The sequence below is a fragment of the Hyaena hyaena genome, unplaced genomic scaffold (genome assembly GCF_003009895.1).
Source record: "Hyaena hyaena isolate Hyena2069 unplaced genomic scaffold, ASM300989v1 scaffold_169, whole genome shotgun sequence".
NCBI classification, from domain to species: Eukaryota; Metazoa; Chordata; class Mammalia; order Carnivora; family Hyaenidae; genus Hyaena; species Hyaena hyaena.
This window is the reverse complement of record NW_024080801.1, coordinates 745,452-771,122: the sequence shown is the minus strand read 5'-3', so window position 1 is coordinate 771,122 and position 25,671 is coordinate 745,452. Positions and strand designations below refer to the sequence as shown.

Below are 25,671 nucleotides of genomic sequence, written 5' to 3'. Positions count from 1 at the left end.
CGGGTTAAAGAGGTCTGCTTTAGACGCAGGATGAGAAGCTTTTTCCAATTCACAAGAATCACCTTTTCTGTGTCAGGCCTAGAACAATGAAAGGGCAGGTGATGGAAGAGCCCAGAAGCAAGTTCCATACCAGTGGGTGCAAACATCTGCTTGAGGGCGTGGGGGGTGGGGCGCAGACCCCCGCCGTACATGCCACGCTCAGCCCCTCGGGGCTCTGACTTCCACCAGGGCCCGGACTGTTACAGGTGTTTACATGTGCCGGCAGCTACTGAGTGGTCTATACCCGGAGGCTGTTCGTCAGCTGGGGGATCTATTTCTGTCCTCCTAGCTGCTTGTTTTGGTTTCTGTCCCCTGACCCTTGGGTTTCAGTAGGAGCTGGGAGACCAAGCGTGCTCTGAGATGGACCATGTGCAGGGTTTGTGGGGACGGCCAAGGGCTGTCCCCTTCTTCATTGCCCCTTCTCGACACAACCTCACTATTCGTCATTGGATCGGGCCCTTGATGTAGCTCCATCTTGGGTTTGTTAGGCTGCAGGGAAAACTTTCAACTGTGTGCCACGTGGACTGACTCCAAAGGCAGAAGGGGAAACCTGGCCTTGTGAAGTTTGAGACCAGGTTAGGGATGGGGACGTAGGGAGCACATCAGTTTCATTCTTTGTTTTTTTTTTTTTTTATGTTTATTTCTTTTTGAGAGAGAGAGAGAGAGAGAGAGAGAGAAAACGCACACGCACAAGTGGAGTAGGGGCAGAGAGAGAAGGAGACACAGAATCTAAAGCAGGCTCCAGGCTCTGAGCTGTCAGCACAGAGCCTGATGTGGGGCTTGAACCACGACCATGACCTGAGCCGAGGTTGGACACTCAACCGACTGAGCCCCCCAAGCGCCCCAGTTTCATTCTTTGCAAGATCAGCTTTCTCTCTGCCTCCAAAGCATAATAAAATGGTGGCTCTCACCCAAAGGCTATGACCTTTGGGGTCTTGGTTGTGGACCCAATCAGGTCTTTGTGTCTCCTAAGGGAAAGCATTGAATTGATTCAGCTTGATTTGGGCATCCACTTGCTGTCCAATCAACTATGACTGGGTTCGTCCTTCCCCAGCCCGGTTTCCCCACATGACTGCCTCAGGGGTTCGAAGCAACTGATGTAGTTGTAGCCTGTAAGTTGCCCAGTGCTTTGCCCACTTAAATTCATTGACAGCCAAACTCACTGGTGCAGGACAGGCCCTTACTCATCCCCGCTCTGAGAAGTGTTTGTTTAATGACCTTGTGTGACAAGACCATCCTGCAGACGCGGGCCTGGGAGTCTGTGCCGTATTTATAATGCACATCCCCTTAGGTGTCCTTTCCTCCAATGCGAGCATTTCTTCGGCATCTCCAGGGCCAGCACAGATGCCCAGCACCAAGCAGGAGGCTTTTGTTAAATAGACAAACACTTCCTCCAATAACAGTAATATTTAGCAAGTGTTATTGTTTCCTTCCCCTTCTTATTCTTTATCTGTGAGGATGAGTTATCCTTGCTTCACAGTTAAGAAAGCCAAGGCTCAGAGAGATCAAATGGCTTGTCCAGTAATTTCTAAAATAAATGGCATCCCTTGCTGCCTTTTAAAACAGTTCACTGAGCACATGACTGATGCAGCCACTATTGATGTCTTCGGATAGTGGGACATCAGTTTGTCCCCTGGATGGCAGCTGCAGATGCCCTTAAGGCTTTTATTGCTTGTGGGGATGCTTGTCTCTCTGTTAAATAGTCTCGCCCAGGCTTGGGTGACCTGTGCTTCACTGTGTCTTCTATCTGGTTCTTCATTCTTCTGTCTCATCCTCTGCTGGCCGGCTGATGCTTTCTCCGGGCTCTCAATGAGCCTGATCTTAGCAGCGTCCTCTCCCGTTTGATGTGATGGACTGAGAAACCCACTTTGTTACTATTGTGTGAAAAGCAAGAGTAGTCTGGTTCAGCGTGGAAATCTGGAATCATTCTTTACAGAATAGAATATATAAAAACATACATGGGCTTGATGCCCACTTTTACACCCCCTTAGAAGTCATTTTTGCTCAGTTCTCTATTTGGAAGGAACACAGATTCAGCAGGACCTTAGACTGCTGATTACGTAGGATGCTTTTGCATTTTCATTTCATCAGGGAGGGGATCAAGATCACTGGGATCTCGGCCATATGCTTTGTTTTAACCTTCACAATGAAATGCTCTGGTCATTTCCCCCAAATCCCATTTTCCTGAAATTTCACCCACCTGATGTCATCAGAAGTTTCTCCCCTAATCTACACATTTCTCTTAATCTGAGGCATCTATAGGACTCCATGGTCTAAGTTCCAATTTTGAAAAAGGTATGTTTCAGGATAGAAGTGTTCTGGGAAAGAATTCACGTGGCAATTATTCTTTTATTCATTGGCTCTCCCTCTGACTTTATTATAATAGCATAATGTGTTTTGGGGATAGTGAATGAGGAGGATTTCACCAGAAGGCATCAAACGTGTCTTTCATTCCCTGTACTCAGCCCTACACATACCTGTCCACGTGGCTATGAATGTGCTATGTGCTGCGTTGGGTTTGGGAGACAGAAAAGTACAGCAAAGGCAGAAAAGTTCCTGCCTTAAAGAAGCAGGATGTTTAATCAAATTACAGCCCATACCAAGGGCATAAAAATAAAAGTTAAGGGATCAAGCAGCATATGATTATTAAAGTAAAAAAGCGTTCAACCAAACATTGTTGATACGTTTTCTGTATATTCACTACTCTGACATAACCATCTAAATAAGTAAAAATATACAGGCACATACCCTGACTCAAATTTTTACTAGAGTTTTGCTGGTTATCCCCCGTTCCTGAGGAAACTGAAAATCTGCCAACAGTACCTGGTTTTGTTAAGTTCTTACCATGTGCCAAGCCCTGTCCTGGGACCTCAAATGCCCTTTGCATTTTCCATATGACACCATCACTGCCACAAAGGCAGGTCCCGTCATTTTCTGCATCTCACAACTGAGGAAACTGAGGCTCAGATGGGTTAAGTGAGGAGCTCCAGTAAAGACTGAAGTATGAGAAGATCCACTTAAGTCCCGAAGTCAGAGCTGTTTCGTTTTATCACGCAACTTCCCCTACACTCCTCTTTACTCCCACTGGTTCCCAAAGCAGCTGGCAATCTCCATCTCTATGCACCCAGTCCTCCAATCCCCGCTTGCCCAGTCTCTGCCATGTGCCATGCAGCGTGCTGGGCCCAGAGGATGTAGTCATCGTCCCGCCCTCCAAGTACCCATAGTCTAGCTGGTAGACAGGCATTGAATGGGTGAGTGAGTGACTGACTGACTGAATGCACAAATATTAAATTTCCAGGAGCTATCTTCCAGTGTGGACATACGTGTAGCACTGGTCTTTTGTGAATTTCAGAATTCATACCTCTAAGCCTGTCTCTAAACATCTAGCTATTTTCATTACCATACGTAAAATATCTGGGACCTATTTTCCACCATCTGCACATCCATGGAATGTCCCCAGTGCTCCATCCTGGCGCATAATAACTGAAGTACAAGAAGATCCAGTAAGTCATTTTGCTGACGATTTATTGCTTTAAGGAGAAAAGCATAAACGGGGAATTTGCGCACCGAAAATCCTTCACATTGAACAAACACGTTCCGCGCTACACGAATCGTGAGAAAAATGAGGAATGTTGTAGAACATGACAGATCGCCCGTGTGCTACTTTTTTCCTCTATTGGGAGATTCCAAGACGTTTCTTCGTTTGTATTTTTTAGCCACTTGCGAAAATGGCGGTAGGAATACTTAAATATGAAGTCACAGTTTGAAAACAGATATAAACAGACACGTATATACACACACACATACGTATAAGTGCAGAGATCCATAGTTGACCATTCTGACTATTCATGAGTCCCAAGCTGTGCAAGTTGCTTTACATCAAGGTAAGTCTTTAAAAAGCAGTGACCTAATTCAATAGAATAGTCAGGGGTCTCGTTGCTTGCCCATTATCTCTACGTACACACAGCACAATGTTAATGAGATTATAGACAACCGTATCATTCAAATCTACTTTCCTGACTCCCTCTCTGAATCACCTTGAAATTAACATCGCAGTCATTGCCCTGTTGCCAGTGAAGCATCTCTGGGTACCTTTTGGTTTCGGGGGCATGCTCACTGATCTTTGTGTGAGGACAGGTGGCTCACATGTCAGACTAACCCTGGATGGCAGTCCTGGCCTGCAGTTCACAAGCTGGTAAGACACTGAGCAAAGAACTTAATGTCTGTGAGCCCCAGCACCTTAATCTAAAGCGGGAAATGATAGTAGTGCCATGTCTCATAGGTTTGCTATGGGGATTCAGAAAGATACAGCAGTAAAGCACCTAGCCAGGGCCTGGCACTCAGTGAGTGCTCACCAAGTGTTGGCAATAAGGTTTAGCAAGAAGTAGTGGTTTGAGAATACAGGCTTCCTCTATCTTCCCACCTAAGCATGCCAGAGAAATTCACTTGAAGCACTAATGTGAATTTCTTCACCAAAGGCTAACAAGTCCTTACTGTGTCTCTCCCTTATCCCAGAGCACTGAGCAACAAAGGACTGGAAGGCCCATCTATGTTGTCTACTGGATGGTCTTGCCCATGAGATACTCTGCTGGGGATCATTCATGCTCTTCCTGGAGGCCTCCCCAAGAGCAAGGCCGAATGGAATAAGCTGGAATTTGGGCTCCAACTTGTTTTGGCCTCTTGATTTCTCAGCCTCTTTGCATCTCAACCTTTCCATGTATAAAAAGAGGGACGAGAAGCTTCCTTCCAACTGTCGTGAATATTAGTAAGATCGTTTAAAACTTAGCAAAGTGGGTGGCACCATGTAAGCTTTCGATAAAGGGACTTCCACTGTGATTAATATTCCTAACTTTTAGGGAAGTAGGTCACACACCACTGCCTAGTGATTCTGACTGCTAAAAAGATTTTCCTTATATTGGTCCCAAATCTCCTTCCCCATGACTTCAAAGCATAGAGCTGAGACTTTCCCCATGGCACCTGCCGAGGACAGGCCCGTTTCTCAAAACCAATAGTGTCTGGAGGTACCCCAGCCCACTCGGCCCCAAGATAATCCCAGATTCCTCCAACCAGGCTTCCTACGATCTTGGAAGCTGTGCTCATCTTTCCAAACTGGGATGCAAACTCAGGAAGAACCTAGCTCTTGGGATGTCAAATGTGGTTAGCTGTCATCCAGTCCTTGTACTTTACAGACCTCACTCTGAGGTCTTTGTAGACCTACAAATCTACCTTTGTAGATTTCACTCTGAGAAAATCCAACAGAGATCCACACAGGTTTAGAGAAGAGCTTATTCTTGGGGTAAATGCTCTTTGCACGAAATTCTTCTTTCAACAAAAATATACATCGGTTGAAATAGTAAGTGTCTCTTTCCCCGTGGCACTTAAAATAAGATTTGGCTGATACAACTTCGATTGTCACGTACCTTTGGAAGAAGAGGGCCTCTGAGTAAAAGTAGGAACACAGACATAGTTTCCTTTATTCCTCAAATAGATATTGAGGACCACTGTACGCCTTATACTGGACCAGGCGTGTGGGAGGTCACGGTCAAGGGGGCATATTTCCAGTCCTTTTTTTCCTGTTTCAGAATCCCAGGCCGCCAGCACCGAATCCCCTCAGGAATAAGCCATATGTCTCTCATCCACAGCATTGTGTGGACAAAACCATCTCTTAAACGCATGATCAGAGCTGACTCCTGATCTGAAGGAGGGGAGGACGAACAGAAGATCCGAGGGTATTTTGTCCATCCCGTATTTTTTGAATGTGCAGGCACCTACATATCTGAAAGGCAGATACTCCTCTCTTGGGAAAGGAGCTAGAGAGACAGTAAAAAGAGTGGAAGACAAGAGTAGGAAGTCAGTTATTTCCAACATGTCTTTCCGCTCGACACATCTGGAAGCTCTAAAAGTAAGGACAAAGACACGGGTTGTGAAGTCAGTCGGGCTTGGATTTGAATCCCGACTTCCCCACTTGCAGCTGGGTGACTGGTCAAGGGTCCTGCCAAGCTCCTATTTCACATCTGTAAGAATGGAAATAGTAAGAGGCACTTTCCAACACAATCGCCACGTTTCTCCATGAGCTAATGCACATAAAGCACTGGGAACGATGTCTGGTAAACAGAAGGTAGTAAATAAAAGAATTATAACAGTAATTATTTATATTCTGCTAATCAGATAGATAACAGCCTCATTTCCATTCATAACAGCCTTCTGTTCCTTTTGAGCCTCAACCCATTTTTGCATTTGGTCCCTGTTAAATAGATTTCTGACTCTGAACAACTGGTCAACCTCTGTCCTCGCACCAGGACTGGGGCTTGGGTCAGCAGACCCGAAGTCTGTGAGAAGGGTCACTGCAAGAGAAGGACAGGTGTCCTGGGCCCAGAAGGTGACTCTGCTGCTCCAGGCTGATGCAGAGTGGATCCACTTCTTGTTTTGAGCCACACATAGCCTGTAACTGTCTCAGTTATTTCAGGCAGGTCTGGCCTGGGCTTCAGCTAGGTCTCCCAAGGGAGAGAGACATCCTGGGATGCCACTCTCCAGGGTCCGAGAGGCCATCCTAAAGGCACCACCAACTCCCAGGAGCACCCAAGTAGGGAGAGGGTCTGGATGCACAGAAGAGCTGCCCAGCCGCCCAGTGTCCTGTCGGCCAGCAGCAAATTCACGCGAGGGTCCATCGCTTCTTCTGACCCTGTTCTGACTCTACAGTATTGACTGGAGACTTTTCCCATGAATAAGAATGAAAGTTATCAAATGGCATTTCTGACCGAAACGAGCCAATTTGGAACCTTTACAGGGAGGGATGAAGACAGACTTCACCTCCACAAAGCCTGGGTTCATGAACACAATTTGCCATTAAAAATCAAAACCAAACAACAATTCACCTCACTTGGCAAATATTTGGTGACCTTCGGTATACAGATCTTTGGAATCAGAGACACTTGGGTGTGCTATTACCAGAACTGTCTATTAGAGTCCACTTGGCAGGGCCCACATAACAGACGGCCCCATTGTCCTAGATTCTGTCTGCCCTTCTGAATGGACCCAAAGAGTCTTGCGGTATGGCGTCTAGAAAGGGAACGAGCGAGGGGAAATGCCTAGCTGGTGCTGTTCCTTGGAACTCAGGTAAGATCCGGCAGGACTTCCAATCACTTGGACACCATTGAGTTTTGTCCAGAAGAGCTGGAAGCAGGCACTTTGTCTGGAGTGTATTCAGAAAGCTGCCAAGGACAGAAGTCAGAGTCTGGGCCCGAGCGGCAGTGGAATGGGTCATTTGGGTGTTTGGAAATGGGACAGGGGGCCAACGGTCTGGATCAGGATAGTTAGAAGTCAGTGGGAGGTGGACAAAGAAGGCTCAGCTGTGGGCCTCGGAGGGCTGGCTGCTTCGCACACACTGGGCCACGCCCCGAGCCCCATGTTTTGTGCCCATCTAATTGGCAATTTCTGGGAAGTCAGGGTAGGACTCCAAGTCAGCAAAGATATCGTTGGGATTCCTACAACTCAGGTTGCAGAAGCAAGCGTTGATCCACAGCACCTGGCGGGAGAAGCCAGGCCCGTCGGGACACTGGAAGGAGACGTCGATGGTCTTGGACTTGTAGGGGATGCAGCACCTGCTGTCTGTGCACACTCCACAGTACTTCGGCCGGTAGGAGCGTGTGCTGGTGCAGCCGGCGAGGGTGAAGTTCACGGGTGCCTCGGGCTGGTACACGGCCAAACACTTCTTCCCTTCCTGCAGAAAAGGAAAAAGGTTCCAGCTGGGATGCTCAGAGGATGAACAGCCACCTTCCTCCCTCCAAGCCCTCAATTCTCCCTTTGCACTCACCATGCGGGAACACTCCACTTTCCCTTCAAGTTTGTGGCAGCTTCAAGCTAGGATGGACCTCCCCAAACACAACGACACCCAGACACAGTAAGCAGAAGTAGCTGAAGGCCTCACAGGGCCCTGCCTTGCATACACGGCTCCTCCCCGCAACCCATGAGGTCTTCTTTCCTACATTCCTGCCTTGCCAGTGCCCAAGACTCTCACAGTTTTACCAACGCAGGATGCTTGTGTAACTTCTTTCGTCCACCACGTGTCCAGCTGGTGAGTGCCAGAGGCATCACGGGGCTCCACTATCGGGGAGACGCGCTTTCCTCTGTCCTGTTCCTCCTCCGCTCCCCACAGACTCTCACACACATCGTCCCCATGCAGCTTGTCTGACCAGAGTACATTCTAGAATGCTAGCTCTGTCTCTCCCACCGGACAATGGGCCACTTGAGAGCAGGGCCCTTTCTGTGACTCTACGGTCTAATTCAGTGCCTGGTACACAGTAGGCACTCACTCAGTTCACTGAATGAATGGCTCTCCGGTGTACCGGCCCCATGCAGAACTGGGGGTAGAGCGGGTCCAGGCTCTGCAGGGCCTGAGGCTGATACAGTTCGAGAAGCCATCTTGGGTTCATTATTCCAAAACCAAAATTGGGCGGGATGCAAGGGCCAACGGCAAGGACCTGAGCTGGCCTTATGGTAGACCCACCTCTACCTCAAATGCACGGTGCGTTCACCCAGCGTGAGGCCTTTGCTCCCATCTTTCCTACTGCACGTGACTCTTCCATTCATGCTCTCAGTTAAGCCACAGCTGCTGAGGACCTACTGTGCACCAGGCACCATGAATACGGAGGCCAGAGTGGCAGAGATAACTGATCAGAGAGGGACAGGAAGAGAGAAGGGGAGAAGGAGAAGGAGAAGGTGGAAAGATCCAGTTGGCTGGCACAGAGATAACTGGTGTGGGGCGGGGGGGACCGGAGTGAGGACTCGTGGGAAGCTGGGCTGTCCTGACCCCTGGGCAGTTCTCTCCTCAGCAACCCCAAGCGGCCATCAGTGCTCCAAGAACGGAGTCAGGGCTCAGATGTTCTTTCCTTTTTTTCTTTTCCTTTTATGTGGCACCAGAACCTCGACCAGTCCCCAGACAGAAGCGAGGAGGCCTTGAGTTAGGCAAATCAGACCCATTTCTAACTACTGCGGCCCACTCTGTCCTTGATCCTTTGATCATCTTAGCCTCTCAAAGCCAGAAAAGATGTCTGACCAACTCCAAGTGCTACCGATGAGGGACCCGGGGCTCAGAGATGCCGAGACCGGCCACGGTCGTGTGCAGTCAGCGGTGGGTGCACATTTGCCTCGAGCTGTCCTGAGCTCTCCTTCCGCCGGCGCGGCTGTCACGTCCGTGTGTGTGGGTGGGGGCTGGGACAGCAGCACAAGGGAGTGGCAGTCGGTGACGGTCCCCCTGCGTCTCCACAGGAGAGCACTGCCGAGGGCCTCTGAGTTCTCTCCAGAGTGACCCCGCTTCTAAGAATACGGTCACCACAATTGCTTCCATTCACTGGCACCCACGGACACACATTATCCCACGGAACTCTTACAAAGTGGGCTTAACTCTCCCCATTTCACAAATGGCCCCCTCGAGGAAGGGCAGGGGCCAGGCCTTGAGCCGGGCTTGCCTGGCTGTGAGTGTGAGATGCCTGCCGCACCCCGGAAGGAGGACTCCTCACCTTGATGTGTGGATGGATGTCCGCATCGCAGGGCCGCAGGGCGCACAGACGGCTTTCCTGCTCTGGCCAGCACTGGCTGTTGACGTTGGAGATGCGGGTGGAGACCCCCAGGCCGCAGCTGGTGGAGCAGGGACTCCACGGGCTAGTGTAGGCTATGCAGTTCCGATGCCACGGCTCCACCCCACCCGTGGCCGCTGTGGATATAGGGACCAGGCTCTGAGTTTCCAGCCGCCGTCAGCCACTCCTCCCCACCCTCAGCGCCCACAGGGTCCAGGACCCTGACACTCCAAGAGGAGAAAAGTGGGCTGTCTCACCCACTCCCCAAGGGGCAAGTTAACGTCTAACCCCTCCCCAGGGAGAGGAGGATCTGCTCTGAGCTCCTCTACTTCTCTTCTTTAGAGAGAGGTGGGCCACATCCTGCGTGGCCACCTACACACCGTGTGGCTCCAGATAGCTCACCCTTGGGCCTCCGTGTCCTGGTTGGAACAAAATATCTGCCTTCCACGGCTGGTGGCCCGTGAAAGGGCCTGTTTATTGCATGCATATCACCTGCCAGGCGCTTTCCCTGCCCCTTCAGTGGTCAAGTTTATTTGGAGAAGGTCAGAGGGAGTGTCTATACCCTAGAACCTAATATCTAATCTGTGTGATGCTGAGGGCACAGTGGTTAAGGAGACACGCAGGCTTCAGAGCCAAATTGCCTGGGTTCAACTATGAGCATGGCCACTTAGTAACTGGGCAACTTTCGATAAGCCAGCCCCCACCTCCGTGGCTCAGGCTCCCCACTTGCAAGACGGGCTGATGCTAGCATCTCCCTCCCAGGGCTGCGGACGGAAAAGATGGGGTCACACATAGGAAAGCCACGAGCTGTCTCTGGCCCTTAGCAGACTCGCAGTAAACATGAGCTTACGTGGTTTCTTGACTGTCAGCTCAACAGCGAGTCTTGGATGGTTCTATTAATGTATGCATCCCAGCATCTAGAACATGGTGAGTGCTCGGTTACTCCCTGGGGAACGGGAAAATGGGCTGAGCTAGAGGGGAGGGCAAGGAAAAAGCCAGAAAGACAAAGGAGAGGTCCCCCAGAAAGACAGAACAAGACACATGAGAGAAGCTCTAAAGATCAGGCCAGTCCCTCTCTGATACACGTGTACATGGGCAGGAAGACAGAGAAAGGACTGGGCAGGGGGGTGGGGTGGGGAAGACAGATAGTAGGGCAGGGGAGAGGGGAGGGGAAGAGAAGAAGGTGGGGGAGAGAGCCTATGTGGGGGGAGGAAGATAGTGATCAAAGAATGGGGGAGGGGCAGAGAGGGGGAAAGAGGAAAGTAAGGACATCTAATAGGATCAGAGGGAGGGAGGGAGGAGAAGGGTCAGGCCGGGTACCCAGCCCCCCTCCACGTGAACAGGTGTGCAGGGGGCAGGGATGCACGAAGGCGGGAAGAATGTGTGAGACGGGGGAGCTATGAGAGGCTGAGGAAAACAAGAAGAGGCATCTAACAGCAGAGGGAGGAGGGCTGGGAGGGGCTGGGGCTGGGAGCACGGAGGAGGGAGGAGGAGGAACGGGTTTGCGTAGGAGGATAAAAAGGCTTTGGTTTCTGGGTCACCCGCTGGCAGGCAGGGGCTCTGCTTGGGCTGGGTCAGAAGGGGGTCACTGGGCCACATACAATGGGCAGCCAGCCACTGCCCCTCCTCCTGTGACCCTTGTGTGGCTCTGACAGTTGGGGGCCGTGGGGGGGGGGGCTGTTGCCTTGGGCCTGCTGGGAACTGAGCATTCCCTGCCACCTCCTCCATCAACACCAGATTGCTTCTTCCTGGGGCTGGCTCGGCCCCCGGGGACCACCCGAAGCCCCTCTGGAGAGGCTGTGCTCCCCTTGAACTGAGGGGTGGGGCAGGACCCCCGAAGGGTGGCGCCCGCTGAGGGTGCACAGCCTGGGGGCAGGTCTCTATTGCCTAGGCTGGTCTCCTCGCACCCCCTCCTTTCCTGCTTTCCAGTCTGTTCTCTGAGACACCTTCGTCACGTGGTTTCTGCAAAACCTATTTCTCCTCTTTCTGTCCTGCCTCTTGGATTTGCCCGTCTCAGCTTCCTCCCCCCTCACCTTAAATGGTGGTGTTTCCAGGGCCATCCCTATGGTTCTCCACGCGGGCGATTTTGTCCCCCGAGTACAGATAGCAATGTCTGGAGGTATTTTGGGTTGTTACTGCCTGAGGGGCAGGTGCTGCAAGCATCTAGTAGGGAGAGGCTGGGGTGCTGCTAAACATCCCACAATGCACAGGGCAGCCCTCCCCGCGGAGTCTTCTCCGGTCCTAGATGTTGTCTGTACCAAGGTTGAGAAACCTTGCTCTGCACAGTCTCCCTGGGACATCGTACTTGCCGTCAGCAGCCCCAGCTGCATGGCTTCCAGAGCTCTCTCTGCCCCCCCTTCCCCTCCAATGCTGCCTCACTGGCTGCTCCTCTGGGTGATGCCAGGCCAGGGGCCCCCAGCCTCAAACTCAACCTGTTCCAAACAACACAGATCTCCTTCACCCTCCATGTGCTCTTCGTATTTTCTCACCCAGCCCATGATGAGCTCTGGGAGTCACTATCTATACCTCCCTCCCCTTCAGTGCATGCAGTGGGTTGATGCTATGGCTACAGTCTTACTCCGCACGCAGTGCTTCTCACATCTATCTTCCTTGCGACCTCCACCCCCACTCCCCTAGCTAAGATCCTCACTGGCCCATCCATCCATCCATCCATCCAACCAACCATCCATCCATCCATCTGCCGCCTGTCCATCCACCTGTCCATCCATCCATCCATCCACCCACCCACCCATCCATCTGCCTGCCCGTCTGTCCGTCTGTCCATCCATCAATTCATCCATTCATCCATCCATCCATCTGCCTTCCCTCCCATCCATCCATCTGTCCGCCCGTCCGTCTGTCCATCCATCTGTCCGTCCATCCATCCATCCATCCATCCATCCATCCATCCATCCATCCAATTAAGCATCCATCCATCTAACCATCGGCCCATCCATCCATATAACAAACGTCGGTTTGGCACCTGGTAAGTGGCTGGCACTGGGCTACTGCAGTAAGTAGTGTTAAAACAAATGGGCCTGTCCCTCTCCTTTTCCAGGGCTTCCTCTGGCCTGGTTTACCTGGCTGCAGCCTCACCTGTCCGCCTGGCCTCCATAGTGAGGGGGAAGCCACCTACTCCCTCTCCCTCCCTTGCACTAGGTATTCACACTTCTCCTGGGGCACACACATGTTCCTGCACCGCCACTCCCCCACCTAATCTCTTAAGTAGGATAACATTGAATCCCACGTACCTGGCTTTATTCTTTGATAAAGCTCTTCCTCATTTTATGCTGGGAGGACCCCATAAAACAGGTGGCACAGATGGAGAAATAGGGTCCCAGAGGTCACGCAGCTAGAGGGGCGGTGTTCTGGGACTGAGACTCCGTGCCTGCGCCAATCACGGGGGTCGGGGTCCCTCCCTCCCTTCCCCCACCCTGCCGCCCCTCCCCCGAACCCACCTAGGGCGCCCGTGTGGCGCTGCGCTGTCTTGCGCGGCCTTGTGGCATCGTCGTCGCACACCCACTGCCGGCAGCAGCGGCCGGGCACGCGCACCCGCCGGGGGTGCCGGCACCAGAGGCGCGGGGGGCGCGCGCGCAGGCACAGGGGCGTGCAGCCCACCGCGCCGTCCACGCACGTGCAGTTGTACTGGCAGTTGGGCTGGAAGGACTGGCCGTTGGTGTAGCGCACCCCGTCCAGGACGCAGCCCACGCCGACCACCTCTGCAAACACACACACACACACACACACATGCTCGGGTCAGGCCCAGGGGGCCCCGCGCCCCCATGCGCCCACCTCCCGCCTCTGGACCTGTCGCAGACCCCGGGGGGCGCCCTCCGTGGGCGAGGGTGGGGCAGTGTGGGAGTGTGGGGTGCAGCTCAGCCACTACCCACTGAGTGACCCCCAGGGGCCAGCCTGGCGGCCGTGGGAAGCTAGGGCACGGTGGGGGCCCGAACCTATGCGCGCCCTGGCCACCCCCAGCATGTGGCACAGAGCCTAGTACTGACAAATACCTCTAGGGTCGTGATTCTGAGAAGGCCAAGTGTAAAGCCAATCAGGACACTTGGAAACACCATTCCACTCATTCGATGCATATTTATAGAAGGTTCTAGACACTGGAGATTCAGTAGTGAACAAAACAAACAAACGGTGCCCCCACAGAGCTTACTTTACAGCGGAAGGTGACACAGAAAAGACAGATCACACAGAGTGTTGACGGGCACCAGTCCCAGGGAGAACAGTGAAGGGGAGGGGTGGCTGGGGTGGGGGCGGTTGCTCATTAAAGAGGGCATCCAAGCCTCACCCAAGGGAGGCCGCTTCAGCAAAGGCGGAAGGAGGGGAGGCAGGTAGCCCGCGCAGGCGTTGCGGGAGGCGCCTTCCAGGCAGGGGGGAGCGCCAGGTTTAAAGGGCCAGGTGGGAGCAGGCCTGGGAGGTGGGGGGGGGTGCAGGAGATGAGGGGAGAGACGGCTTCCTTGCAGACTCGGAGGAAGGTGCAAAGCCAGCACCTGGACACACAGGATGTGTTCGAGAAGAAACTGTTGACTCAACTCTAGGACTTATGCTGCCCAGGAGCACGCGGGGTGTTGAAGGGTGAACAGAAAGAAGAGGGAGAAGGGCGGTGTCAGGAGCCCCCTCCACCGTGATCCAGGTGCGTGGGGTGGCTATGCTTGGACCCCAGAGGAGGGCTCAGCTTCTGGATGTGCTGGGAAGGAGAAGCTGCTGGATGGATGTGAGGAGCGAGGAGAGGGGTCAGGAATGACTCCTGTGACCTGAACCCTGGAAGGGGAGACAAGAAGCTGGTTTGGGGGTGAGTGGCCTCAAGAGTTCTTTGTTACACATGAGAGTGCGTAAGCAAGTTCGGAGTCCTGGCGGGGGTGGGGGGTGGGGGTGGGATCTGGGGCTGCTGGGCCTGGCCAGCGCTGCACCCCCTCTTCTACCCCAGACACCATGTCCTACCTGGAGGACAGTGTCTGGAAGCGCAGGCGGAGAGCCTCCAGGCGGCAAGAATGCCCCCCACCCCCAGTCTGACAATGGTTCTAGAACATCTCCCAGGTTTGCCTGCAGGTGGTCAGGCATAATAAAAATAATCCCACTATCTACCCGGAGTGAGAGTTCCTGGGTGCTGGCTGTCTCTGTCCTTGGTCACCTGACCGGCTCGTGCCAGGCTTCCTTGCCTTGCTGATTTCATCCTAGAAGGAAACACCACCCACTACCACCTTCATTTTCAGGTCCAGCAAAACTGAGTCTCCGTGAAGTCACGTGCCGCAGGCGGCACAGCTAGACACAGAGTCTCAGCCTGTGGGAATGTTGGCGCGGCTGCTGTTTTTCCTGGGAGGAGACTGTACAGGGAGGAGGCCCAGAAAGGAAAGGCCCGACCGCTCGCTGACCATCTGATCTCGTGCCAGACACCATCTGATACGTTATCTCATTCGGTTCTCTCAGGGGCTTCGCGGGGAGAGTTTTATTTTCCCTGTTTGGCAGGCAGGGAGGTCAAGTGATTCATTAGCTCAAGGTCACCCAGCGGGCGAAATGGTAGAGCTGCACCTCGAACCCAGGGGAGCGATAGCTCCACAGCCCATTTCCTTCCACCAGACACCAGTAAAGGAGGGGAAATTGGAAAAACAAACAAACCAAACCAAAACAAGAAGAAGCGGAGGAAGCACGTTGGGTGAATCACTCATCCGTTTGTTCTGAGTCACTCCCGACCGCGCCCTTGCCCCGGGAAGGTGTGCGTTCGCGTGCGTGTGTGTGCGTGCACGCTGCTGGTGGGGAGGAAGGAGTGTGCAGAAGCCTGGTCCTTGCCCCCATGTGGGGGACTTTGCATGGACAAGGCAGTAGTGCTGGGAGCCCCTGGCACAGTGGCCCTCACCACCAGCTTCACGGAACCACCACCTGGGGAGCTTTCAAAAAATCTGACCCCCACACCGAGCCTCAGATTATGGGACTCTGTGCTTTTATTATTTTTTTGGCTTTAGGATTTTTACTTACTTATTTTTTTAAGTAGGCTTCATGCCCACTGCGGAGCCCAAGGCAGGGCTTGAACTCTTGACCCTGAGATCAAGACCTGAGCTGAGATCGAGAGTCAGATGCTTAACCGACTGAGCCCCCCAGGATCCCTTGAGCTCGGCGGTTTTGAGCTCCTCAGGTGAATCCGGTTTGCAGTCAAGATTGGGAACCACTGCTTCTGAAAGCTGTTCCCAGTCCTTTGGGAGTTTGGGGCCGGTGGGGGACAGTGGTGGTGCTGGTGGCCCTGGGCAGCCTGCCCACCACCTGTGAGAGTGAGAGTAGGGGTGTATGAAAGGTACAACGGCTGGGCCCACGGCCGACTCTAATGCGCCCTCCTCATTGACTTTCAAACTAGTGGTGAAGCTCACCATCTCCTATCTAATCTCAGACTTCGCAAGCACAGCCATGGCCTGTGCTTACTGAAGGGCCAGCAGGGACTCAGGTCCCTTGCTCCACCATCCAGACCTTCACTTCCCTTACCTGCACCCTAATGGAGTGTCAGCTGTGTGGCAGCAAGGACAGGGGCCATGCCTTGTAACCCCACTGTTGAAATATCACCTACCTGTTCATAGCTATGGGATGAGTCAGTGGATGGATGGATGGATGGATGGATGGACGGATGGATGGATGGATGGATGAGAGGTGGGGTGAGCCCTAATCTGTATTGTGCCCTGACCATGCATCAAGTTCTTGACATCCCAGTCACCCAAAGAAGTAGGCCTTATTTTTCACATTTTCCTTGCTGAGGAAACTGACACTAGCTTGCCTAGGGACACCATACTAGTTAGCTTTGGCGCTGGGATTCGAACTTAGATTGTCCAGCCCCAGAGACCATGCAGAAGCTTTCTACGCCCTTGCTCTTCACACAGGGGAGGCTGAGCCTGGAGCAAGGCTTCTCTGAGGATGACCACGGATAAGGCTGAGATAATTTCTACAAGGGAAAGTTAAATAAAACAAAGCAAGGAAAACAATGACCCACGATAGCCGGTTACATTTGAGGCTTTAATGCGGTCTTTGTTTATTCTCAACAACTGCATGAAGTTGGTTTGATCAAGCTCCGTAAGTGATGTGCCCAAGGTCACGTAGCCAGCAAATGGCAGAGCTAAGATTCAAAACCCAGGTCTGTCTGCCTGTAAATTTCACGATCCTTCCAGCAAGCCACACTGCTCTCAGGCCTGACCCAGCTGAGTTAAAGGCCGAGTAATGTTTGTACAACCAAAATAGTCAAAGAGTATAATTCAGAGGTCACTCTTTGCCCACAGAAGTATTTAGGTTGGCCCACAGAGCGTTTAAAAAAAATTTTTTTTTTTTTTTGGAACACGTCACCAACATTACAAAGTATATACAAATCTGGATTTTTGGATTCTCTGGAAGACAGAGCAGAATGGACAAGACCTAGCTTGCTTTTCTGCCTGGCCATGGTGGCTGGTACCCGGGAGCTGTGACCGCTGGTAGCCAAAGCCGACATTCATTAATTTGCCATCATTCCTCCTTTCTCTGAGTCACGTGCGCCAGTGCTATGACTGCTCATTGTGACCTATCTTGTCTCGCCTCATTACGTGCACATCTCCAAGGATAGATGTCACCTGTCTTGGGGACCATCTATAGGCTGAGTTGACCACTTGCCAAAAAATTGTCTGTTTAAAGGGGTCCTTAATTCTTTCTCCCTCTGACCCTGAGGTGCCTTCCTCTGCATGGCCATCAGATCTTGGCCTCTCCTCTTTCTTGCCTTGGCGTCTCATGAACTCAGACACCACGGCAGCCTTTCTGGGAAGATGTTTGGCGGAACACTCGTGAGTTGTGTATGTATGTGTGTACACACGCATGCGTGCAATGTGTGTATCTGGGAATGTGCATGCGTGTGTGGTGGGATGGTTGAGTGGTAAACATCTACCTGGACAAAGCAATTCCCTGTGCGCATAAGTTTCAAAAATCGGGCTTCCTCTGATATCTCCCACTTTGGAATTTTACAGTGGACATGAACAGTTAAAACCTCTCGGAAGTTCTGTATAGTTGTTCAACATTGTTTATTCCAGTGTCTGCAAACCGATGTGACCAGGGACCCCTTGGCAAGTGTGATACCTATTAGAATCTGTGGACCAGTTTTCTTTCCAGAAAAAAAGGGAAGGGAATACACAGGGACTCATGGTGACAAGGAGATAAGAGGCTATAGTGAGCAGAAGCAGAACCTGAGATACGAAGAGATGGGGGTGTAGATGGATTGGGAAGGCGGTTTTCTGGGTCTCTGGTGGGGAATGGCAGGAAGGAGAGGCAGTTTCAGGGCCTGCATAATCTCTGGGTCCACGAGAGAATAAGGCATGGTGCCTGGCACCATAGCAAGATGTCAGTGCAGCTTTAGACATTAGAATGATTACAATGAACTGAGCCCCCTTTTTAGTGACCTTGAAGAGCAGCTTCAAAAAGGAGAAAGAAATGAGGAGACGGCCTCATCTAGCTGGAAGGGATCCTAGTGGAGGAAGGCTCAGCCGGCTTTCTTCACCTAGGTGTGGGGAGGGACTACACAGCTGTCTCTCTCTATAAGCAGTCTCAGAGTTGGGTATGCATGAGAATCCCCCGGGAAACTTGTTGAAAGTGTCCATACCCACCTTCACCTCTAGAGAATTTGACTCAGTAGGTCTGGGGTCGGGCTGAAGAATAACCTTTTTAACCAACACGTCGGATGATTTTGTGCAGGTGGTGCTGCAAGTTCTCTTTGAACACACTGTTTTGTGGGGCTATTAATGAGTCTGAATAAAAGGGGAAAAAGTAGAAGGACGGGAGAGTCAAGGATGCTTACTTGGTATGTCTTGGTATGAAAGTTGAAGCATGAACCAATGATGAAAGAGCAGAGAGTGCTTATAATTAACTGTGAGGCACAGGTAGGATCATTCGGTGTGGAATTATGTGCATAACCCTCATCAACAACCCACCTCAGGAGATAGAGCAGGTTAGCTGAGGATGAGAGACTACACTGTGTGTGAACATGTAATTGGGTGTGTATGGGGTCATAGTTATGGAGAAGTCTTAATTCAGCACTAAGGGAAGAAAGAGGTTCTTGGGTTTACGAGGCTTTGCATAATTTTTCAGAAGTTAGACTGCTGCATCATGATGCCTAGTTACCTCTTTTCATCATGCTGGGTCATGTATTTCGAATAAATGCTTAGATGATTCAAGCTAAGTGACTATCATTCCAGGTAGAAGCATAAGACCAGAAAGTCCTTGAAAGGAAGTTCCTGAGAACAAAAAAGGACATGACAGAGCACTTGAAGAGCAAAAGAACAACAGACAGTTGTCTACCCCACATGAGGATATTATAAAGACTGAAACTAAAGAAAAATCAAAGGCAATTAGAACCCCCAGGAAAACCAAAAGCTTCATGAGAAAGGAAATTCAAATGAGTACAATAGCTCATGCTTCAGCAACAATTATTTACTAGTCAAAATGTTATAAATACCGATTATTGTATATCCCAAAATTATGAAAATGATACTGGAAGATACGGGATGTGTCAGGTGGTATTGAGGAGTTAAGTCATCAGCTAACATATAGGAACCTTGAGAGGTTATTCAAAATTGGTATTTTAAGCCAATTAAGTTATCATAGAAGACACGTATTATATATTGGTAACTACCAGAAGAAAGTGCAAAAGAATCAAAAGTGACAATAGTAACGAAAGGAACATGGGTGTGTAGAAAGAGATGATTGCAGGCTGCTGGATTTAATTCTTTCAAAGTTTTTAAAAACCATATTATTTAAATTTAAAACAGTACTAAAATATCTGGAACTCTGATGGGTTTTGGTACCTCTGGGAAGCATAGGCATCTCAAAAAGTGTCTACCACTAAAAGAATGAAACCATGCTTAGGTCTTTCTTGGTGGCTTCCTTTTCCCCAGCCAGCCATGGATGTGCCTCCCAGATGGAAAAGAGAGCAGGAAGCCAGGTTCTAGAGGCAAGTGAAATGCAAGCATCCCTCCGTCCTCAGGAAGGGCCCAGCTTCTGACCTCTGGCCATGGCCTGGAGTAGGCAGGCAGGAGCCCGGCCAAGGGAAGGGCTATGGGTGAAGGCTAGGGCTGGGGGTGCTGGGGGCTGGCCAGAAGGTAGGGAGGGTCTCACTTACGTGCACACACTCCTATTGCGTACCTCGGGCTGTCCCCGCTGTAATCGCAGTAGAGGCCCCGGTGGGGGTCACAGACCGCTGCCTCTGTGCAGTTGTCCCCGAGCTGCTGAGCACACATTTTACAGCATTCACAGCCGTCAGTGATGAGGCTGACCCCCAGCGGGCAGCGGGGTGGGGACGGCGGGCACTCGCAAGGCCACTTGCAGAATTGGGGGCGTGAAGATGTATCCTCCAGTGGCAGCGGGGTGAAGGCCATGGCCGTGGGGGCTGGAGAGAAGGCCTGTGGGGGAACAGCAGAGATAAAGGACTGTCAGGCAGGGGTTTCGAAGCCCTAAGTGCAGGCAAGCACCTTCTCATCTTCATGGTGTTAAAGAGGATACATAAAATTGTCTCTTTCTACCGCGTTTCTGAGAGCCAGACATCTTTCCCTTTAGTAAAGCGAACAGGACCAAGGAGCCAGGAGGTCAGAGCAGTTAAGCCGATTTCCTCAGCCTCCCTGGAGGAGGTGGGGTCCAGATTCAACATCGGAACTGTAGTCCCACCAAGCCTCATGTGAGTTTCCTTCCCTTCTCAAGCACCCCACAACGTGGGAGGGCACTGAGTCTGTCTCATTTCGCGGCTGGGGAGCCGAGGCTTGGAGGAGTGCATGGCTTCTGATTACTCAGGTTGCAAGGCGTGGCCTGTGTCCCATTGCCTTTCCTCTGCGGCCCAAAGAGCGACCCTCTTCACTCCACTGAGGGTCCCGGGCCGCTTGCGGGGTCAGGTGACTCATAGTTGACACCAGGTTTAGCCAGCTGACTTCTTCTTCTTCTTCTTCTTCTTCTTCTTCTTCTTCTTCTTCTTCTTCTTCTTCTTCTTCTTCTTCTTCTTCTTCTTACCACTACTGTCGATCATTGTTTTTTTTTCTCTGAGCACCAGGAAAGGCTGCAGGTGCCATGGGGGCAGGTGTCCACCATCAGAGCCCCCTGCAGCTGGCTCTCCCTGTCCCTGCAGAGGGGAGTTAGTGCTGTGTTGCTAGCGTCAGTCCTGCAGAGAGGAGTCTCCCCTACCCATGGGCTTCCCAGGGCCCCATTCCCATCCCCCAGCCCACAGGTTCGTCTTTGTCCTGAAAATACGACGGACACAACACAGGGAAGCTGGGAAGGGGGGCGGGAACAGGTCCCAAAAGCCGTCCCTGCATCGAGAAACAGGTAGATAGAAGGCTCTGGGGTGTCTTTGAGTAAAGGAGCTTCAAGTCGCCTGCATCTTTGGGAGCCAGTCCCCTTCCCATTCCCTCTGGCTCCCTCCCTGAACTCTCCCTCTCTACACGGGGGGAAACTGAGGCCCTGGGAGAAAGGTGCAGCCAGCTTCCGGCCATTCTCCCACCCCCAGGCCAGTGTGGTCCCTGCTGGGGAGCATCCTGCCCAGGGCTTCTCAGCCAAGACTCCGGAGCCCCAAGGTCAGCAATGGTGGGGCCAGGGCTTCTGTGAGGGGCCAATGTGCAGCTGCTTGGGGCCCAGGCCAGCCCCTCTATCTCGAACGCAGGGAGCCTTGCTCTCTAGAATCTAGAGCTCTGCATTTCATCCTCTGAACAGCACACGCTGACAGATTCGGACAGATTCTTCCTCCCTTCTCCCGAGGAGGAAACTGAGACCCAAAGGGGCAGACGGACATGTTCAGGGAGACCCAATCTGTGTCAGGACTGAGAGACACACGATTCTTGTAACTCTTACTTCTACATCCTTTACCTTTGCCATCTGGGTTCTTTAAGTTGTACTGCGCACCCCACTCTCCCGCCACCCCAGCACAGCTCACAGCCTCTTTCAAGCTTTAGGCATTTGAAGACGAACTGAAAACTTCTCTGATTTTGGAGAACCCACAGCTCAGGGGAGAGACAGACATTAGAGGCGATTTATTACAACGCAGGGCTGTAGGCGGAGTACTGGGCATCCCAGGGGAGTGCCGGGAGCTCTCGGAAAGTCAGGGCAGGAAATTGATCTGCCGAGGGGAGTGAAGTCCACCTTGAGCACTTGGCTGTGTGGACCGGTGGCCCAGAGAGATGATCCAGGTAGGTGCTGGGTTAGTTGGGCTCTTGGCTATGGCTTTGGCGCATCATAGGTGCTGCAAAAATTGATTTAACGAATGAAGGGCCCTTTAAAGTCAAACAAGCAGATCTTTATTTGAGGCTTTTGTCACCTCTGGGCTTAGTTTCAGGGCTCAGTCGTGGCCTCTCCTTTTCTACCGGAGGGACATAAGTTTCCCTGCCCCTGCTTGCTCTTCCTCATAAACACAACGCAACACAATAAAACCCCAAGCCCCTTAATCGGTAAAACCAACCAGATGCACACACATATCACACCTCTTTCTGACTCTGTGAGAGAATTTCCCTCATTGGTCTGTGATACTAGAAAGCTCAGAGCTTCAGGAGCACCTGTGGACAGTCTCTAACCAGTTCCCCAGGCCCGCAGGACACACACACACACACACACACACACACACACACACACACACACATGGCAGAGAGGGTCAAAGAGTCCTGTCCTCCAGGAAGCCCTCCATGCCTTCCTCAGGTGTGTTAACGGTTCTCCTTCTCCACCAGAACGTGAGCTGTAAAGGCCTCGCTTCCGTCTGTGTGCCTGGAACGTGGCCCACGACACACAGTTGCCCAGAGGAAGGGGTGGTCGGGGGACGGCTGACCACGGGCGCTTTGGTGTCACTGGATGTTTAGGACTCCCGTCCTGGAACCCTCCTCTCAGCTCGGATTAAATTTTGAGTGTCAAAAAAAGAACATGGGACCTGAGACCGTCAGAAGTGCTTTCCTTCCGCATGGCCTTGGACTGGCTTCCTAGGCTGTCTGGGCCCTGACCTCCCCGTGTATGGTTGACCACAGCCATGCCCCCTTTCCAGGCATTGGGAGGGGGAGGGGCTCCCGTGTGTGCGGAGGGTCAGCAGGGTCTGGCACGCGGCAGGCACTCAAAAGCATGACTTCTCCCTGGCATTTCTTTGTTGGCACCCTCCCCCACCCCCACAGGGCTCAGCACAGGGCTTGGGGGGGAATGTAGGGCTCACTTTGAGCTGAGCTGGGATGGGCTGTAGCCTGGCAGGTGCCCCTCTCCATATGGTCACCGTCTGTCATGGGGGCTCCAGGGGAACGAAGGAAGGAAGGGAGGAAAGGAAGCCTCCATTTCAGTAACTGCCTGGAGCCCCAGGCCACACAGCTCCTTAAGCGAAGCCAGTTAAGGGACCTGGGGCTTCCAGGTACAGGCTCTGGGCATCTGCTAAGCTCAGCCCTAGCCATTGGCGCCATCTGCTGGTGGCAAACCTCCTAGCCCTCAGTCCAGGGGAGAAGGTTCCTGGCGTGCATGGTGGGTGGGCCTGGGAACGCCCGCATTTGGTGTGAGACCCTCTGAGACCTTGTTGCCTGTGCAGCGCTGACACCACAGGGGTTGCGGCCGCATGCTCTTCCTGATGATGAATTCTGTGTGTGTGTGTGTGTGTGTGTGTGTGTGTGTACAGGAAGCAGAGGGTAGCACCCCCGGGGGTGGACTGTTTAGTTGCGGAAATGTGCATCTGCCCTTCCATGCATGCTATGGGAACAGATGCCTCGTGAACGCTTGGCGTGTGCCACGTTGTGCAAGACTTGAAGGAAGCAAGAATGTGTGAGGCACAACCCCTCTTCTCACTAGCTTCCCACCCACGAGGCCAACAGACCTCAACGTGGTCATTGCAATTCACTGCGCTCCATCGATGGCACTATAAGGACGGCGTCACACATTCATGCGCCTCCCCCCGCCCCCACCCCGCCCCCTCCATTCATTGGGTCGCTCATCACACCTCTAGTCCGCTCTCCCTTCGTGCCAAGTGCTGCGCCGGGTGCTGGGCAGACATTGAGGGGTACCGTGGGGAAACCAAACCGACCTGACTGTGGGAAGCCTCAGGCTTTTGGCTGGAGTCCGCTGCAATAATTTGTTGAAGGATGTTAGCGGGAGAAAGATGGGGGCAGCTTTGTGTTTCAGAAACACCACCCTGGGTCAAGTGCAGCCTTTGCTACATACTGTCCGAGGGACTCTGGGAGTCCACTTGCTGGGATTTGGTTTTCTCTGTTGTAAAACGGTGTTTTTCTGACTAGATACCCCCACCCTCAAGGTTCTGGGAGCAGGCACCAAATGAGATCATGGCTGTAGCTTCCAGCTTGTCCTTCCCAGTCCATTGCACTGCAGACCACTGCTCTGGTGACCGCTAGGGGCCAGTCGTGGGCTAGGTCTGTTATTGTGGCCTATCTTCTGTCTTCCCCACAATGGTTGGCATCACGATCTCCATTTTATAGATCAGCAAAGGGGCTTGTCCATGGTTAACACATAGGACGTGGTAGAATTCAGACTCAAAACCCAAATCTGTTGGGTTCATGCTTTTCCCACTACAGTACGAGGAGAATTTTCTAATGGAAGGAATCAGTTGTAAGGTAGTGAGCACACTGCCCGTGGAGGTAATCAAGAAGCATCTAGACATTCTTCTGGGCTGGGGGCTGTAGAGGGGTGTCAGGCCTCCCAAAGCTTGTCACACAGTAGGTGTCAATTAGCATCTATCAATAGAACGAATGGAAGAGTCAATGTACATTCCCCCATGACACTGTCCTCCCTTTCCCTGTGCACGTGCGTGCGTGCACAGGCCCTTACATCAGAGCTAGTATCTACTGAGTGTTCTTTATATATGGAGAGGTTTTCACGCCTCATCTCATATGGTTCCCCCCGCAGATCACAAGGCAGGCCTACTAATTTTCTCCAGAGCAGAGGAAACAGAGGCTCGGCGAGGCTCAGGACCGTGTGAGACCACTCAGCTAGTCATGACAGGGGCGGGGGTGGGGGGGACGGGCACAGCCAGAATGAAACTAAGGTCTGCCTTGCCCGAAGGTCTTGAGCCCTCAGCCCTTCTGCCGTCTTTGGCCACCCCCGCAGGAAAGGCCGAGCCCCTGTGGTCGTTGGAAACATGCTCTCATCAGACCTAACCAAGGCAAATTCCCAGAGGCTGGGAGCTCCCCTGGAGGCGGTGGGGGTCCCCGTGCGAAGTGTCTGTCCCTTCAGGATGGCATTTCGTGCCACGTGGAGGCCTTCGGCGTCCGCAGCACTGCCGAAGCTGAGGCCCAACGGCCCCGCGCCCTCCTTCGAAGTCCTGCCTCCCCCAGGGACTTTAGCCTGAGCTCCCATCCTGGGGTTGAGCGGCTGGAAAGAGCAGGCGCTGATAACTGCTGGGGGTGGGGAAGGGCTTAGGACCAGACTCGTTCTGAAGGGCCCTGAGCATTCCAGCTGGGAGGCCCCTCAGAGCTCCTTGTGACCAACCTGCACTTTTGAAGGAGGACACGAAGCCCATGGTTTCCTTCCTGAAGAATCTTTCCTGGATGCCAGCAGCGGGGCAGGCCCTGTGCTGGACGGGGCTGGGGCGGCGGGTCCAGAAGATTCCTTGTCCTCGCAGGGCTCGGTCTCACTGGGCCGCCTTTCCAGGCTCTTAATTCCACGAACTTACAGTTCCATTCCAGGAGTGCCCGCAGCTGATACCAGGGCCCCGGACAGGCGACGCTGGTAATTAACACCAGTCACTGTCGGCGTGAAATGCACTGGATACGGTGCTGAGGGCCCCTGTGTGCATCCAGTTAGCACCTCTGCATACCAAGCCTTTGTGGAATAACTATTCCACCCACTTAACCAGTGGGGAAACTGAGGCTCAGGGAGTCTAGGGAGTTGCCCGGATGCTCGGGCAGCGACTGGCATAAGGATCCAGTCTTCAGGGTCTGACTCTAATCTCCTTGCTTGAAGCCTCCGGTCTCCCTTTGAGTCCCCCTCAAAGCCGCAGTCCCTCTCTCCAGTCCCTCTCTCTCTAGGACTTCCTTTGAGGGGCTGAGGCTCTTCCTGGAGCCCTAGGGTGTTGACGGGGATTTTGGGACACCCTGAGGCTTTTCCCAAG

At 52.5% G+C, this 25,671-nt stretch overlaps 1 protein-coding gene across 1 annotated transcript in view; it reads right to left on the bottom strand.

Annotated features, from left to right (window-relative positions):
• Positions 1 to 3,547: 3,547 nt before the first annotated feature.
• The window catches only part of CCN4 (cellular communication network factor 4), a 35,171-nt gene continuing 13,047 nt past the window's right edge, over positions 3,548 to 25,671 (bottom strand). Inside the window, exons 2-5 of the mRNA XM_039240217.1 lie at positions 19,735 to 20,014; positions 13,073 to 13,333; positions 9,558 to 9,751; positions 3,548 to 7,759 (exon numbers count right to left, since the gene is read on the bottom strand). Of these exons, the coding sequence (XP_039096148.1) occupies positions 7,460 to 7,759; positions 9,558 to 9,751; positions 13,073 to 13,333; positions 19,735 to 20,014 (1,035 nt within the window). The 3' untranslated portion in view covers positions 3,548 to 7,459. The remainder of the gene's footprint in view (positions 7,760 to 9,557; positions 9,752 to 13,072; positions 13,334 to 19,734; positions 20,015 to 25,671) is intronic.